General features: G+C 54.1%; 1 protein-coding gene and 1 non-coding gene across 18 annotated transcripts in view; one reads left to right on the forward strand and one right to left on the reverse strand.

Moving 5' to 3' along the window:
• ARHGEF10L (Rho guanine nucleotide exchange factor 10 like) overlaps nucleotides 1–17575 on the forward strand; it is a 158906-nt gene that overhangs the window by 41798 nt on the left and 99533 nt on the right. For all 17 annotated transcript variants that reach the window (XM_036853931.1, XM_036854003.1, XM_036854025.1 and 14 more), the window contains 3 exons: nucleotides 8792–8865; nucleotides 14206–14397; nucleotides 15184–15217. In XM_036853931.1, coding sequence (XP_036709826.1) covers nucleotides 8832–8865; nucleotides 14206–14397; nucleotides 15184–15217 — 260 coding nt within the window. In that variant the 5' untranslated portion in view covers nucleotides 8792–8831. The remainder of the gene's footprint in view (nucleotides 1–8791; nucleotides 8866–14205; nucleotides 14398–15183; nucleotides 15218–17575) is intronic.
• On the reverse strand, nucleotides 2300–2406 carry LOC118887575. Its single transcript, XR_005018060.1, has one exon. It is a non-coding gene; the product is annotated as a U6 spliceosomal RNA (small nuclear RNA).

Raw genomic sequence — 17575 nt, forward strand, 5'->3', positions numbered from 1 at the left:
CCTCCAGGGAAGGTCAGGCTGGTGGTGTCACCGTAGAGATGGTCTTAAAAACCACGAAACGGGTGAGGTTGCCTGGGGAGGCGCAGATCAAGATGAGGTTGGAGTCCTGAGCCTGGGAGCGGCCCAGCATTCGGAGGTCCTTTGCCTGGGCCATTTCTGCAGCTTAGACCGTCCATCCTTCCCCCACATCCAGCTCCGTGAAATTGCCTGGAGTCAGACCCCTCCATTTCCTGGTCCCACTTCATGCTTCCTGGGTGACTTTGGGCAGGTTGCTTCCCGGTCTGAACCCCAGCTTCCCTGTCCATGAAAAGGAGGGAACAAAGCCACCTCTTGGGTTTGGTTCTGGCATGAAAATGCTCTACTGCTGGTATGAGTGTTCTAGAGCCGCCCTGGCACTAAATGGCCCGGGCTTTGGATGGGGAAACTGAGGAGCAGAAAGGTGAAGGGGTGGTGCAAATTCCATGCTGTCCTCTTCCAGCTTCCAGGTGTGTGTGCTGTGGAGCCCCATCGAATGGGCCACCCAGGATGTGGCCAAGAATATGGGACCCTCGGATTGGCAATTTTTCACCTGGCCCTTCAGCCTGGGGCCTTCCGCCTGGACTGGACCTCTGGGGACGAAGGGGTTAATGTGCCTGGGGGCGGGAAGGAGGAGGAGGAGGGGGAGAAGGATGGGGAGGGTCTGGGGGCTGTTCTGGTGGCAGCAGCTTCTCCAGGCTGGCTCTGGTTTCCTAGCAACAGCCCCCAGGGGTCCCTTCTGCCCAGAGGCCTCCTCCGGGGTTGGTGTGGGAGGGGCCTGCCCCCAACCTGTCCTGCCTGGGGATCACTGACCGGGGGCACGCCTAGGGAGAGGGGACACTTACCCCGGGCAGTTACAGAGCCTCCATTGTCTGAGGCTTCAGCTACTGGCCAGCCTCACCCCCCCTGCCCATGGCAGGAAGCCCATTGAGTGGCTTGGCGCCTAGTGGGCAGGGAGAGGAGCTGGCCCTGTGTCCCTCTGGCATTTGGAGGCTCCCGCCACGGGCTGTGGAGGGTCTGGGAGGATGCTCCCCCCACTCACCGCACCCTCAGCCACCTGGCACCTGGTCCGTGCTGGGATCCCGGGAGAACCAGCCCGAAGGTCCCGCCCCGGCTCTCCCAGCTCACAACCCAGGGACCCTGCTCAGCCACTGCGTGGCCTTGGGAACATCCTCAGTCTCTCAGCCTCCTTTTCCTCATCTGTTGTGGGAATTAAATTAGACAGACACTGTAAAATGTTCAGCAGGGGTTCTGGTGCACGGCAGTGCTGGGAGACGGCAGCTCTTATCGTTTCTAAGACGATCATTTTGTGATCTCAAGGGTGACGAGGGTCACAAAGGTCAGGGCTGGTATTCTGGTGGACCGTCGGCCTGGACTCAGTTGAGCAATCTGCAGAATGGGGCAACGCTGTCCTCCAGGAGCGGCAGGAACTCCAGGAAGGGAACTAACATTGATTAAGGGCTTACCGGCATTTTCAGATGTCACTCCACTTACATCTGCATCTGACAGATGAGGAGAGGAAGCACAGAGAGGGTGAGTAACTTCCTGAGGTCTGGCCGCTGGAGGGCAAGCGCAGATTCAGGGTCTGAAGCTGGTCTCTCTGACCCCAGGCTGAGTGCTTTCCAGGGCTCTGAGTCCTGGACACGTGTCCCTCTTGCTGTACCTCCACCTGTGTTCGCTTGGCTAAGGCACCTTGTCTCTCCAGAGCCCCTGCGAGCTAGCCCCCTCCACAGTCTGCAGCAGGGGGGCTGTTTGCGATGAGGGACTCCCAGGGCAGAGGTGCCCCCACCATACAGCTTGCAGACCCTGCTCTTCCTCCTGGCCCCGGGCTTTCTGGGCAGGGCAGAGGACACCTGCGCTGAGGTTCCCATTTGGGCCTGTGCCCCTCCTCCACTGGTCAGGAAGCCCCACACCTGCAGCCACCCAGGTTCGGGGATACGCCAGCCTCATGGGCTCCTCGGTGAGTGGATCCTAAGCAGATGAAAGTTCTCAGGCTCTGGGCTTAGTTCAGTGCAGCTCAGCTGTTGTCTAGTGTGTGGGTCGGTGCTCCGGGCACTGAGACGAAAAGAAGAGGTCATTTTAGGGAGGGAGACCGTTCTAATGGGGGCTGTAGGTATCCCAGAATCACCTGTGCTCTTTGAAAATAGACTTTCTCAGGCTACACCCACAAGCTACCAATTCAGAATTGTGGGCCTGGGACACAGGTTTCCTTTTTTTTTTTTTTAACATCTTTATTGGAGTATAATTGCTTTACATTGTTGTGTTAGTTGCTGCTGTATAACCAAAGAAGATGGAATGCTTCACGAATTTGCATGTCATCCTTGTGCAGGGGCCATGCTAATCTTCTCTGTATCGTTCCAATTTTAGTATACGTGCTGCCGAAGTGAGCACAGACTCAGGTATTTTTTAAACTAGGCTTGGGAACCACTGCATGAGATGGGTCTGGGGAGGCCTCACAGAGAAGGGTCTGGGTTTTGAAGGTTGAGTAGGAGTTTGCTTTTTGGTTCTGAGAGAGAATTCTCTCTGGAGGGAACAAACAACCTGAGCAAAGACCCAGAGATATAGAACAGGTCGGCAAAGCGATGGGCCTGAAGCCCTTCATGAGGGCTGGAACAGTCAGGCTGGGCGTGGGAACCGCCCAGACCAGAGAGGTCGGTGGGGAGGGTGGTGCGGCAGGTCAGGGAGGGCCTTGCTGAGGACCTGCATTCCGAAGGCGAAGGCGACGAGGAAGAGTCTGAGGCTGTGTGTTTTGGAACCCTTGCTGTGGCAGCAGAGGTGGGCGTGTGTTGGTCAAGCTCACACCTGACAGGGGCCGAAAGCTGGAGAGGCCTCCCAGAGTCTGTGGTTGCAGGAGGAGCTCTGGTCCACACCCCTGGTCTTACCTCCCGTCCCGCACTTTTTTCCTGGCTTCTAGGAGACAGGGTGCCTCTGAGGCCAGAGTTGGAGGTGGGGGCCTGGGCCAGATCCTGGTCCTTGTTTCCCTCCGTGCAGAACAGGGTGGCATCTACCTTTCCTCTGGCAAGGCTGCCCAACTCCGTTATGCCAGCATCTCCCTCTGGGCCTGCCTGCCTGCCTGCCTGCCTACCTGGGCCCCTGCCCACCCTCCCCTCCCCTCCCCTCTCCTCCCCTCCCCGCAGAGTCCCGCCTTCCCTGTCCTCAAACTCCTGGCCTGGTTTGTGCAGCCTCCCTGATTTTCAGGAGCCTTCCTGGTGTATTTCTCCAGGCCTCATTCAGGGGGAGCTGATGGGGCCATTCACTTGAGTGGGAGGTGGGAGATGGTCCGGGATGGCGTGAATCTCAGGGACTAGTGAGGAGGGGCGGGTGCGTGCAGGCTGGAGGAGGGTTTCCTGCCGGGCCTCTGGGCTGGATGGACTTTGAGCTCTATCGGAAGGAGGAACTGATAAGGGTCTGATTAAATTAGAGCCTGGAAGACACCTGCTGTGGTGAGCAGGGCTGTCCAGGGTGGAGGGAAGTGCTAATCTGGCCGCTCTTGGGTGGTCCCAGTCACTGAACTTGACCTGCTTGGGAGGCACACCCGGAGCTGGGCTTGCCCCTTTGCTTCTCGCTCTGTCTGAATGTGCTTGAGAAGGACAGCCTGCTGCTGGTCGTTCTGTGTAGGGTCATGGGCAAGAGCACCATTCAGGGGGTCTGCCTGCCTAGCCAGTCTTGGCAGTCGTTTTTAAAGAGATGACCCCCCCCAAAGAAGAAAGTCTCCATAACCCTACCACCCACTTGGAGCACTGTGAATATCACCGTGGTAACAGTGGCCACGGCAGGCTGAGAGCTACACCACCACACACCACGGTCCCCGTTTCATGAGCACAGGACCTCTGTGAGGCGGGCGCTGGGGAGAAGGGGGTGAATTGTAACAGCTGGAAGTGGCAGAGCTGGGATTCGAACTCAGATCTAGCAACAGATCCCACCCTTTCAACACCATCTTGCAGCTACTGTCTGGTCCGACCTGTGATGCTTTGCCTTAGTTCTCTTTTTAAAAATGAGAATGCTTCTTCTCATCTTCCCTCCCTATAATACTCACTGTAGAAGATCTGGAAAATTCAGAAACATGGAAAGAGGGTCAAAAGAAAATCTTCTGGAGCCCTGCCACCCAAGCAAGCACTGTTCATATACCTTAGTGAGTTTCCTTCTGTCCTTTTCCTCTCTGCACTTTAGAAACAGTTGGAATCCCTGAGTGTAGATAATTCTGTAGATAATCCTGCTGGGCCACTCTTGGTTTTCAGTCGATGCTCCTTCCCCAGCCAGACTGCCTCTTTTGCCAGAGGCCGCTGTGGCAGGAAGGTTCTGGATCGCTTTTAAGAGCGAGGCTCATTTCAGGGGCATCACAACACATTTCTTCCAGCTCAGCCTCCGACCTTGAAGCTTTCAGACCATGCATAGCTCAAGGAAGACTTAAAAAAAAATAAAAAAAGGAAATAGCCGAGCAACCCCACCTGTTTGCTCATGTTCACACCTACACCCTGGCTCCTGGCTGTGGCAGCCTGTGGCATCCTCCGGGCGGGTGCTGTCATGCCCACTTTACAGAGATGTAGCCTGAAGCTCTGAGAGACCACGGGGGGGCCTGGGGTCACACCGAGAGGAGGAGGCAGAGCCCAGCCTGCAGATGGATTTGGCTGCCCCCAGACCCTCACGGCTTGGAAGCCCTTGGGGTTCCCCTTTGAGCCTCCTCCAGGGTCTCTCACACTCCTGGGATGCAGAATCCAGACACATGGTCCCATTTGCTGTTTCCCATTTTGGTGGTGACACGTCAAGGACGGGCATCTTGGCACTGACTGAGCCTGCTGGGGCTTTGTGGTTGAGCTCAGGGATGCTGCTGGGAGTCCCATGGGCCAGGTAGCAGGAACCCCATTTTACAGATGAGGACACCAAGGCTCAGCTCACCTGCCAGTGGGGATGAGACTCCAGCCTGGATCCCCGACTCCCAAGGTAGAGCTTGGTCATCACACTTGGTCTGTGCCCTGGGTGTTAATGACAGCCAGACCCCTCCAAGCGTGTTGCATGTATTTACTTTTAATTTTCTTAAGAACCCCATGAAATAGGTACTTCTTAGAAGTATTTTTTTAAAAATTTATTTATTTTGATTTATTTATTTTTGGCTGCATTGGGTCTTTGTTGCTGTGTGCAGGCTCTCTCTAGTTGCGGCGAGCGGGGGCTACTCTTCATTGCAGTACGCGGGCTTCTCATTGCGGATGGCTTCTCTTTGTTACGGAGCACGGGCTCTAGGTGTGCGGGCTTCAGTAGTTGTGACACAGGGGCTCAGTAGTTGTGGCTCGCAGGCTCTAGAGTGCAGGCTCAGTAGTTGTGGCGCACGGGCTTAGTTGCTCCGCGGCATGTGGGATCTTCCCAGGCCAGGGCTCGAACCCATGTCCCCTGCATTGGCAGGCGGATTCTTTCCTGCGCCACCAGGGAAGCCCCAGTAGGTACTTTTTAATCCCCATTTTGCAGATGAATAAACTGAGGCACAGAGACGGGGGTTAAGTAACTCATCCAAGGTATTATGGCTACTGAGTAGTGGGCCCAGGTGGTATCAGGTAGCCTTGAATTCTTTTCTAATTATTGTGCCGTGAGGGTCTCTAGCAGGGCGTTGTGCTGCTCTGAGCCATGCCTATTCCCTCACTCACATCCTTCTGAGCCTTGGGGCACGTGTGTGCAAAATGGTGACCACAGGCCTGTGGGTGTGCACGGGGCTTGCTGGCCTGGGCCCTTGCCCGGGGACCTCACTGCCCTCAATTAGTCTGCAGCAAACGCCTCCCAGATGCCAGCCCTGAAGTCCAGGGAGGCCGTGTGATTAAGGGGTTGAGACTAGGGTTTGGGGTCAATACCCCTGGATTGAATCCTAGTGTTGTCACTTTGTTCACTTGCCTCTGTGACCTTGGGCAAATCCTTACCTCTCTGAGCCTTGGTTTCCTCATCTGTTAATGAAATAATGCAGATAAATCTCTGGGCTCCTTATATGTTGATGTCTCTGTTCCTTTCTGGGGAAAGCCTTGGGCTTGGAGGGAGGGCAAGAATCATCCCTGAAAATGAGGAAAAAGGAGAGGACATTGCACTTTCTGGCCTAGAGGGAAGGATCCTGGGCTTCTGCATGATCAGAAAATATATATATATATATTTCTCCCCACAGGATGTTTATTAATTACAAAGGAAAATAGTAACTTTACAGTGGAGAAACCTCAGGGAGACATCACTTTAACTAAGTGATCAAAGTTACCATGACTAGTACAGGCGTACCTGGGAGATATTTTGAGTTGGGTTCCAGACCACCGCAATAAAGCTAATATTGCAATAAAGCGAGTCACGCTTTATTTTCCCAGTGCATATAAAAGTTATGCTTACACTATTCCTTAGTCTACTAAGTGTGCAATGGCATTATGTCTAAAAACACAATGTGCATACCTTAAAGAAAATATCTAAGGAGCAGTTTGCACATGAACCTGGGCTGGGTGCCTTCCTTTTTCCTCCTGCAAAATGGGTATGTCTCCCTGCTCCTTCTTCAGTGGTTCTGAATGAGCCCACAGGGAGGACAGACCTGCAGGGGGACTGCTATGCAGCTGTTGTTTGACTTTTCAACTTGCAAAGGGATTTGCAGACATTTTAGTTTGCTTTCCCCAACCCTTTGCTGAGAGTTTTCAGTGTGGGACTAAAAGACACAGTCACACACTTAGTGGAGAGCAATCTGCATTCAGTCAGAATGAAAAGTGCAATTCTCTGACCCAGCAGATCCCGCCCAGGAGTGTGACTGACAGGTTCATACATCCATTCGCTCAAGGCCAAGTGTATGGAGGAAGGCTTTATAACACCAAAGCCTGGAAACAACCTCAGTGTCCCTTGATAGGGATTATGTCAATTATGGTATATCCCATCTGCCCCAAAATACTACGCAGCCATTAAAAAAGTGAGACTGATTTCTGTGTACTGTTCTGAACTGATCATGGAGATTCTTAAGCAAGAAAAGTGGTTGCTAAGTGAAGTAAGTCAGACAGAGAAAGACAAATATGTGACATCACTTATATGTGGAATCTAAAAAGACTGATACAGATGAACTTATTTACAAAACAGAAATAGACTCACGGACGTAGAAAACAAATTTATGATTACCAAAGGGGAAGGGGGGGTGGAGGGATAAATTAGGAATTTGGGATTAACACACTAATATGTATAAAGTAGATAAACAAGGACCTACTGTATAGCACAGAGAACTGTAGTCAATATCTTGTGATAAACTATAATGGAAAAGAATCTGAAAAAGAATATGTATACACACACGCGCACGCGTGTGCCCATGTATAACTGAATCACTTTGCTATACACCTGAAACATTGTAAATAAATTATACTTCAATTAAAAAAATTTTTTAAAAATGTGGTCGCACCACAGGGTGTGCAATGTGCTTCCTCCTGTATAAAACAAGGCATGTATACGGATAAACAAGCTGGTGCATACATGGCATAGTTCTGGAAGGATTCATAAGAAACCAGTAATGGTCACTCCTGGGGGATCTGAGAGACTGACTTTTCATTGTACATCTTTTGTATTGTTTGGACTTTGAGAGACAGTAGAGTGTGGTGGTTACATAATGAGCACACACTGGGGCCCATGGCCTGGGTTCACACCCTGGCTCTGCTGCTTACTAGCTGTGTGATCTTGGGCTACTTACTTAACCATCCTGGGCCTCATTTTCTCATAATTTGGATTATTTGGATTTTCATATTTGTAAAGTGCTCAGAATAATGTAGGAGATATAGTAGGCACTGCATAGATGTTTGCTCTTATTAATTAATTGCCCTTTACATGCATTCTATTTTTATTTAGGAAACCAGCTAACACAAATAGAGGCTTTAAGGATTGGAAAGGAAAATAGGCACGCAGCCAGTTTGTGTCAGGCGCTGATTAGAAAGGAGGGCTCGGGGCTTTCCCTCTAGGGTCGATCCCCTCCTCCCCAGGAAGTCTAGAAGGACTGCCTCTAGCTCAGAATCGGGGGTGTGAACCGGGAGTGGGGAGAACTCTTTCTGTCACTGCTTGGCAGGGGGCATCGGGCAAGCTTGGCTCCAGGGCCCAGGAAGCCCGGTGGAGGCACTGGCTTCTTGGTTGCGGGATCCTCCACTGCGAGGCCTGGAGAAACTGCCCCCAGCTCCCAGTATTTGGGATTCTGCCCAGATCTCGAGCCACCTGTCTCCATGAAGCCCTTTATTTCCCTCACACCCACGTGCTAAGTGGCCAACCTCGTGGGTGCAGCACAGGGAGAGACAGAGAGAGAGTGAATGGCCTTCCGTGGGACCACTGGGGCGGGAGCTGGGGAGAGCGGCTGGACCCAAGGGCGCCCATGGAGGAGGAAGTATCTGGCCACATCCATGACAGTTCAGGTGTGATCCAGCTTCTGCAACACGGGGGCTGAGTGTGATCCTGGCTTCTGAGGCTGGAGTTTCACCTGTCAGCCAGTGGGGACCCACCTGTCAGCCTAGCTGGACCCAGCAGGCTCCCGAGGTTCCTTGGTATTGGGCAGAGGAAGGTCCGTGGAGGCAGGGCCCTTCTGGGAAGATGGCTTAGGGTTCTGCCGCTGCTGGTTTTTCTGTGGGTTAATGATTTATGAAGGTGAGGGCTGGGCCCTTGCTGGCGCTGTCCTGTGTTCCCGAAGCGGCTGGGGAACAGGGTGAGAGCTGGCAGGCTGGCGTGCACGGGTCACGAGTCAGTGACCCCTCTCTGTCGCTGGAACTTCAGCCTTGAACGTCCTCTGATCACATTTCTGGCCTTCTTTTTGCAGGCGAGCGCTGGGACGGTGCTGGTGAGCTGCACCCTGTCTGATGGCGTCCTCCCATCCTCCACAGGCTGCCATAGGTATGGTACTCCGGGTGCCCGCACCTCCCGCCTCTGAACGGGGCCGTGGGGCCTGGCCCAGGGCCGCTAGCTTTGGAGCAGGCTGACCTTGGGTGTGAATGTGGCCCTGCTGGCGGTTAGCTGTGTGCCCTTGGGCAAGTGGCCTCACCCCTCTGCCTCAGGTTCCTTGCCTACAACATGGAAATAATGATTTCCTCCTCATAGAGCGGGCTCCAGGCAAGGGTTGACTCTTTACCTTTCTCCCTAAGGTCCCCTGGGGAGACGAGCAGAGCCCCTCCGGGGACTGAGGTGTGCTTGGGGGTAAAGCTTATGAATTGAGAGTGGGGAATTGGGGCTCAGGGGACTGGCGGGGCCATCCATCTCCATCTGCTAAGGAACTGAGGAGGCCGGGTCATCTAGCAGTGGTGGGGCTGCTAGAGTTAAAAAAAAAAAAAAAAAAAAAAGAAAGCAGAAAAATACATACTTATACTAAAAAAAATTGTTTTTTTATCTGAAATTCAATTTGATGTCCTGTATTTTTATCCGGCAACCCTAACAGTGGGGCCTTGGACACTGCTGGTAGAATCCGGACCCCATCCTGGAGGAGCTGGATGCAAGGCCATTTCTCCCATTGGGCCCAGCTTCCTGACCTCTTGTTCTTTCTGGGGGGTGGCAGTTAGCAGAATGGTAACAAGCCAGGGCTTTTTCTCCAGTCCGACCCTGCCACTGCCACTGTGAGCTCAGCTGAGTGACTTGGTGTCTCTCTGGCTCCGTTTCACCACCCACAAACATGGGGATAATAACGATACCCTCTCCTGTGATGTTTCGAGGTTTAAATACAGGTGGGACCCTGGCATGTGGTGATCAATGGCTCAGTGCATGGGAGCTGCTATCACTGGGGTGTTGGCAGGACGGGCCGCCTGTGCTCTGCTCTGAGCCCCCGGCCAGAGCCCAGGGAGGACTCTCTTCCCCCCCGAGCCTCCGTGTTCTTTTCTGAAGGGTGGGGGACCAGCACGGTGGACACACCTTCTCCATAGCGTGGGGTGGCTTCCTGGGTCCCGGCCTCCTGGATTCGCTGGAGACTCGCTGGGGTGGGCTCTCCCGAGGATGGGGCATGTCCAGGAACGTCACAGGCGTGTGTGGTCACCTCCAGCCCTGCCACCTGTCTGGATGGGTGGGAAGGGCTCAGTTCAGCTCTCAGTTATCCAGGGATGGGCCTCCTGATTTTTCCTTCTGATAAGGAGCTGTGTCTAATTGCCTGGGTCTCAGGATCCTGAACAGAATCTTGGGGACAAGGGCATTTCCTGATTCATGGCCGTGGCTTTGGGTCCCAGGATGTCCGCACCCCCCGCCACTGTCATAGGCACCCTGAACCCTTTCTCCTACACACCAAGGGGCCAGACATGCAAACTGAGAGCGAAAGTATCTTATGATGAAATCAGTTCAGTTCCGTTCAGCAAACATTTGATGAAAGTTTACTGTTCTGGGTGTATCTGACATTGCGGGCTGGTTTCATCTGGTTGAACCAGTCTCTTTGCCACTTTCTGATTCTTTGAGCGCTTCCCATGGTCTTCACGAATAAATTCAAATCCCCCCAGCACCTCGCAGCCGTGTTCTCACCCCCATCGTCCTTGCTCACGTCTTCACTTCCACTGGGCCACTTGCTGTTGTGCTCTGCTCTTGCTCTGGCCTCAGCCTGGAATACCCCCTGACCCGTAACCTGAGCCTGTCAGACCATTGCTCCCCCTTTAAGGCTCTGCACTGGGGCAGCCTTGTGCCAAAGCCGCGCCCCACATAAGCCCCCTCCTCTCTTTAGCACCGGCTCAGTCTCTGGGCTTTTACATTATTCTCTGGCTGTATCTGCCTGCCTCACCCTGTAGTGAGCTCCTTGACATTGAGGGGCCATGTCTGTCTTCTGCTTGAACCTCCCAGCCCAGGGGCTCTCGGGGACAGTTCACTGGATGCGGGCATGACTGTGTTGATTGCTGGGCTAACTGAAGCTATTTGTACTCTTAAAGGGAGAAGGTGCAGAAGTAACCTAAGTCCCTGGACACAGCCTGGGGACCGGGTCACCTGGGGCTGGGCCTGGCCTGTGAGTGGGGAGGGGCTCTCCATCTCACCCAGGGTCAGGGCCTGGGCTGTGACTCAAGGCAATAATAATAGTAAAAACGATAATGATAATGATGGTGCAATGACAGTGATGGTAAGTAGAATCGTCATCGTAAGAACAGCTAACATTTAGCGAGCCCATACCTCGCACTGGGTGCTTTAATGTTTGTCAGTTCATTCCATCCTCCCAACAACCCTGTAAGGCAGTTACTATTATTGTCCTCATTTGACAGATCAGGAAACTGCAGCTTGGTGGGGTAGGGGGAAGGGCGGTGAAATAACTTGACACTCATACAGCCAGTATAAGGGAGAGCTGGAGTCTGAACCCAGGTGGTCTGACTGTGAAACCGTAGTGACTATAATGATACAGCCCACGTGCAAAGGGAACCCTCCCCCCACTGTCTGCCCAGCAGATTCAAGTGGGCAGGACCATGGGCACTGAAGCCCCTTTGGTCAGGATAGGTCTGAATCTGGTGGTCCAGAAATAGTGGGCAGGGACTTTGTGGTCATTTATTCCAGTATTTTTTAAACTTTTAAAACTGCAACCCATAGACCTGACAATAGGAGTGTGTGTGTGTGTGTGTGTGTGTGTGTGTGTGTGTGTGTGTGTGTGTGTATTCAGCAAATACTTATTATGTGCCTACCATATGTCGGGCACATTACCAGATGCTGGGAATATGACAGTGAAACAGACAAGAATACCTGCCCTTAGGAAGCTTACATTCTAGCAGAGGAGGCAGTAAAATAAATAAAACATACTGTGTGTCACATGCTGATAAGGGCCACAGAGAAAAAGAAAGCAGGCAAGGCAAATCGGGAGCCCCCAGGTGTCACTGGGGGCAGTTTTGGTCCTGGCAGCCTCATTGGAAGCTGACATATGGTAAAGACCTGAAGGAGGTGAGAGCAGGAGAAGACGCCTGGGGGAAAGAACATTCTGGACCCCAGGACTGAAAGTGCAAAGGTCCTGAGGCAGGAGCAGAGCTGGCACTTTCACGGTACAGCAAGGAGATCAGTGTGGCTGGAGTGGAATGAGCAAGGGGAGAACAGTAGAAGATGCTATACACACACATTTTATATATGCGTGTACATATACATATCCAAAACGGAAGTGTTGAAAGCAATATCAAAAGTAATACCAAATGTGACCGGGGAGGGCCGGTTAGCTCTGGGTTTCTGCTGCAGTCAAGCAGCTGAGGAAGGGTCTTCTTGAATTTGATACACTTGCACCTAAAATGTTCTGCTCTGGAAACCCCAGGTCACTGTGGGCGGGGCGGGGGGGTTGGATTTTTCTGGTCAGTGAGACTGCTAGAATCAGATCTGTCCATCTGTCCATCCTCTGGCCCGTCTAGCTGTCTCCCTGCTCCATCCACCTCCCCACCCATTTACTTATCGATCCATCTGTGGACAGTCCTGTCCTCAAGGATCTCGGGCAGGGAGGGGACAGAAATTACAGCAGGTGTCACTGTGTAACACTCGCATCCCAGGCACTATGCCAAGAGCTACAGCTACCAGAGCAGTTCTCCACCAGGGGCAGTTTCGTCCCCCAGGGGACATTTGGCAATGTCTGCAGACATTTTTGGTAGTCATAGCTGGAGGGTAGAGGCCAGAAATGCTGCTACACATCCTGTAGAGCCCCCCAGCGCGAAGACCATGCCGCCCCGATAGGAGGCTGAGAAACCCTGACCTACATCTCACGTCACATTCACATCAGCCTTATGAGGTAGGTGCTGTTTCATTCTCCAATTTACAGGGAAGAAACCAACGTTCAGAGAGGTGAAGGGGACCCAGACAGGACTGGGTGGGCCCCCAGCTCATGCTCTAAAATGTGTGACATGAGCTGTGACAGGCCTGCTCCGGGCAGCCCAGGGAGGGGCGATCAGCTTAAAACCAGCCCACATTGTCCCTTGGTTTGGGAGTGGGTTTGCACGAGGTAGGGAGATGGGCTAAATGGACGCTTGAGGTTCTGTTTAGGCTCAGATTCTAGGAAAGAAGTCTTCTAAGGAAGAAGACTGGGGACCTCAGCTTGCTGAAATTGGCCGAAGGCGAGGGCTTGTTATGCTCCTTAGGATAGAGGATCCATTTCTTCACTTGTTTAATGAATCAAGTGAAGTTCTTGTTCAAGTTTGCTGAGTTCTGCCCGTCGACTGAGAAAAAATGCACAACCTCAAAGTAGAGAATTATGTTTTACTTGATGGACTTACTGAGGACTTAAGCCCGGGAGGCAGCCTCTCAGATAGCTCTGAGGGACTGCTGCTAAGAGGTGAGGGGGGAGCCAGGATATATAGGAGTTTTTGCAACAAAGATCAGGTAGTGAGAACATCAAAAGATTAGTGTTAACTAAAGAAAACCAGGCATCTCAAGTTAATGAATTCAGCACTCTTCAGTATATGGGAAGTGCAGGAGGCTGGGCTCCTTGAAATCATTCCTTTGACGTGCGCTTTAGCTCTCTGGGGCCAGCATCCATTTCTTTCGGTCCTGAATCCCCTCAGGGGGCACCACTGGGGTGGCTGCAGTGGCTGATGCCTTGATGGCTGGAACGTACTTTGTTTACTGATATGGCTGGCGACATACCCCAGGCCAGGACCTGCCCCCTTAAAGGGGCAAAATAAATCATTACACATTTTACAGGAACAGATGAAGAAAACAAGAGGCTAAGACAGAGACGGGATGTGGGCAGGGGTCCTCCCAGGGGAGAGAAGCAGGGAGTAAGGCCGGGCTGACCTTCATGCTGGGAGCCCGGGCCCCGAGCCCTGCCCCATCCAGTCTGTGCCCTGGTACCCGAAAGCTGGCTGCCTTCAGGCTCCCCTCCCCCGTGCATACCAAATAAAGCACAGGGTGCCGAGCTCATTCGCATATACGCAAAATGCAAAGACGTATCACACATAGAAATACATACGAAGGTGTGTGCCCAGACGCACGTGGGCAGATGCATTTATAAAACCCCCTTGCTTACAAAATAAGAAAGTAGGAAACAAGAAAACCAGAGACTTACATTCAAGTCCAGATGCACACACGCTCGCCTTGGAAGCTTGCTCCCTGCCCTCCGTCTACTGCCCATCTGCTTAGAGCCCCAAGCCAACCACAGGAGCCTCGGGGCACAGGAGGGCCACCTGACCTGGGCATGGGTTTAATCTAGTCTCTGGGAACTGCCCGCGTGCTCTCTCTCGGACCCCCAGCTGCTCCCCACTTCCAGCCCTCTCTCTGGACCAAACCCTGAGACCCCACAGCGGGCTAACTCCTCCTCCCTTCCAGGAGATCGGCTGCTTCCTGGAGGCCCAGGCCCCTCCCCCGAGGCAGAGGACGACCCTGGCGAGGCCTTTGAGTTTGATGACAGTGACGATGATGAGGAGGACACCAGTGCTGGCCTGGGCGTCCCAGGCGCTGCTCCAGAGAAGGAGGCAGAAGACGCCCCACTGATCCACTTGGACTCCACCCCCGTCGCTGGTAAGGTGCTCTGGAAGCCCGGGGTTTTCCCGTTTCCGGGCCTCGGGGGCTACAGGGAGCTCAGGGCTGCGTGGAGGCTCCAGGCTCCCAGTGATGCCTTGTGGCTCCTCCACTGTCCCCAGAAAGCAGGAAGGGAAGACAGACCACTGGGAAGAAGCTGCATTCCATCGCTCCCATTGGGAATTGGAGATTCCTAGCATTCCTGCAGCATCTGGTGCACTTTGGCACGTCGTAAATGGCAGTGGTTGGCCGTCAATGGCAGTGGTTGGCTGTCGGTTGTGCTTCAGCGACAGTTACTGCCCAGAGCTTGTCTCTCGGAAGCTCCCCTCTCCCCGCAGCTTCTCCCAGGGAATCACAGCTGCCAGAGCCGCAGCCTCCCAGAGCCCTGGGGGCGGGAAGGCCCTGATAAGGCCGGTGTTAAATGGCAGCTTCTGTCATCGGGAGGGACTGGGGACTGGACCGGCAGGAAGTTCCTGCAGGCTTGGGGACAAGGGGCTCCTTGAGGGGCTGCGGGTGAGGGCAGGCCCAGAGCAGGCAGCGTGACTGGTTCTGGTCGGAGCTGGGATGTGGGCCATGGGGCTGGGGGTGGGGACAGGCAGGTAGGACTGGTAGGGGAGCTTAATGATGGTGTGGGGCTGGGGGAAGGCGGGCAGGGACGCAGCAGGCACCGGGCTGGCGGGCCGTCTCTGGGGCCCCCGGGGAAGCTGGGAAAGGGGGCGGGGATGCGCTGAGTCCCTTGGGCCAGCCGCTGGCCTGACGGGCTCTGCCTCTGCTCTCCTCCCGCAGACCCAGACCCAGCGGCCTCACCGCCCCAGACACAGTAAGTGAGCCTCGTTCTTTTGCTCTGGCAGCTGGAAAATGAGGAGAGACCGGGCAGGAGGTGTGGGAAGGGGTGGAGCTGCGGCTGTGGGGGCTCAGGGCAGGTCTTTGGCTAAGGAGGAACGCATTTCAGGATCCCTGGGCCGGAGGGAAGAGGTCAGTCCCTAAAACGTGTTACTTTTTCCTTTATTTTTCCCACAAGCCTGTGAAGTAGAAAGCAGGCCTGGCTCCACATCCTGGCTTTGTCCCTTGCCAGCTGTGTGGCTGGAAGGAGTCACATAAACTCTCCAAAGTCAGTCTGTTCATATGCAAAATGAAAACAATGAAGTACCTACCCACTCCATTGGGTTGTGGCTGGGAATTAAACAGCTCTCTGGTGTTCCACACGGTGCCACCCTCTGTAATTGTCTTTGCCATCGCCATTTGTTTTGCCGGTACCGTTCCTGCTCCCTTTCCTGTGACTGTTGCTGGGGACTCTGCCCTTCTCCACCTGGGAGCCTGTCTGAGGCAGGGCAGCCTAAAGGCTAACACCCCTGGGTGTTGGGGTGATCGCCTGCATCGTACTCTGGACCCAGCATGGGTCCTTGTGTAAGTCCCAGTCCCCCAGTCCTTGGTTTTCTCATCTGTAAAATGGGCCACTGCTTCCTCCATAGAAGAATGAAGAACTGCTGGGTAAGACACCTAGAGACACTGCAGGCACCTAATCAAGGCAGTTTTACCACCACTCCCTCTGTGGTCTTCAGCAAGTTGGACCGTGCATTTGGGAGTTGGGGGCTGTGAAAGCTGAGGCCTCTTGGAGCTTTGCTCACTGCTGCTCATTGCTCGGCTTTCAGGACCTGGGTGTTTAGAGAGTCCTCTTCTAAGGGAAGCCTCAGTGGTGGATCTAGGCCCTGGGGTTGATGGCTGGGGCCCCTGGGGCCCTGAGTTTAAATCCTGGCTGCCCTAGTCTGGGGAGGGGTGTCTTAGCCTCCCTTTGTTCTTCTAGCGTGAGCTGAATCTGGGGGGGTTAATTCTCAGGCAGGTCCCTTTGTTTTTCTGGAGCTGCTGAATCTGGGCGGCTAATTCTCAGGTAGGTGTCACCCAGCTGGAGGTCTCAGAGATGCAGATTGTGGCCCTGGGTCCGGGAGCCAGGGCAGTTCTGGATTCAAATTCAAGCCTAGGAGTCCTTGTGTGTGCTCGTTTGCTTGTTGGAGTGGGTGGACCCTGGGAGGGTTTCTGCTGGGCTTGCCACTGTGTAATTATGGCCAGAAGAGGCGCCAGGCTCTCCTCCCTGGTTAGGGACCTGAAATGAATCAGAGATTCTGCGCCTGGGCTGGGAAGTCCTGACATTGCTGTGATCTCCCAGGGGTTACGTCCCTCCAGGGTGGGCCCGGAATGAAGCCACCCAGAAGCTCAGTCTGGATAGGGAAGCAGACTCATCCAGGTGGGACAGGGGGTGCCCAGGGAACAGGAACACTGACCGGAGGGGCGCTAGGGGGGTCTTGGCTGAGCAAGGGAGCATCAATTCACCGGTGGAGAGAGAGAGGAGGGGTCCACACGAGGAAGCCACTGAGCAGGGACTGGGGGCAGGGGGTTGGGAAACGGTGTGGGCAGCCAGCAAGTGCACCCCTTCCAGGGGTCTGGCACTTGGTTTTCTCAGGCCATCCTTCTGGAGACCCTGGTTCCCTGACCTCAGAGTCAGGAGCATAGCCGTCTGGCCCGGCCCTGCCGCCTTCTCTCTGTGTGTCCTGGAGACCTGGTGGCTGCGGCCAGACGCTGTGTCTGGCTGGTGCTGGTGCCCTGTGGAGGCCTTGTTGCAGTGGCCCCCAGAGCTGGTGCTATACTGTGTCAGAATCACTCAGTGTGGGCCAAGCGTTTCTGGGAGAGGGGCCCAGCCTCTGCCTTTAACCCACCACCCGCCATTCCGTAGCACGCCCACCTATCCTATACCTGGTCCTGGTGTTAGCCCAGCTCCCTTGAACACCATCTCCTGGAGGTTCACATCCTCACTCAGCCCTTCAGTAGCTGGGTGGCTTTGGGCTCCCTGTGAAGCTCTCTGAGCCTCAGTTTCTGCATCTGTAAGATGGACGTGTTCTCTGCCGCTACGCATCGTGAGGAATAAGTGAGGCTGGTTGCTTCTGCTCCTGCCTCCTGACCAGTTTGGATGTTTCCAGTGCGATGGGGCCGAAGGGGCGGAGACTGTGTGCCCAGTGCCTCTGACTCCTGGGCTGGGCCTGGGTTGCCAACAGGTGTGAATAAACATCACTTTTGAGAGCCCTTGATGGGGGCAAACATTCATGGGCTGTGAGTCCCCTGCAGAATATTGATTGCAGCAGGAGTCCCGAGAGACTTCCTTTCTAGCCCCTTAATTTTACAGATG

Source organism: Balaenoptera musculus, chromosome 1, assembly GCF_009873245.2.
Source record: "Balaenoptera musculus isolate JJ_BM4_2016_0621 chromosome 1, mBalMus1.pri.v3, whole genome shotgun sequence".
In the NCBI taxonomy this organism is placed as follows: Eukaryota; Metazoa; Chordata; class Mammalia; order Artiodactyla; family Balaenopteridae; genus Balaenoptera; species Balaenoptera musculus.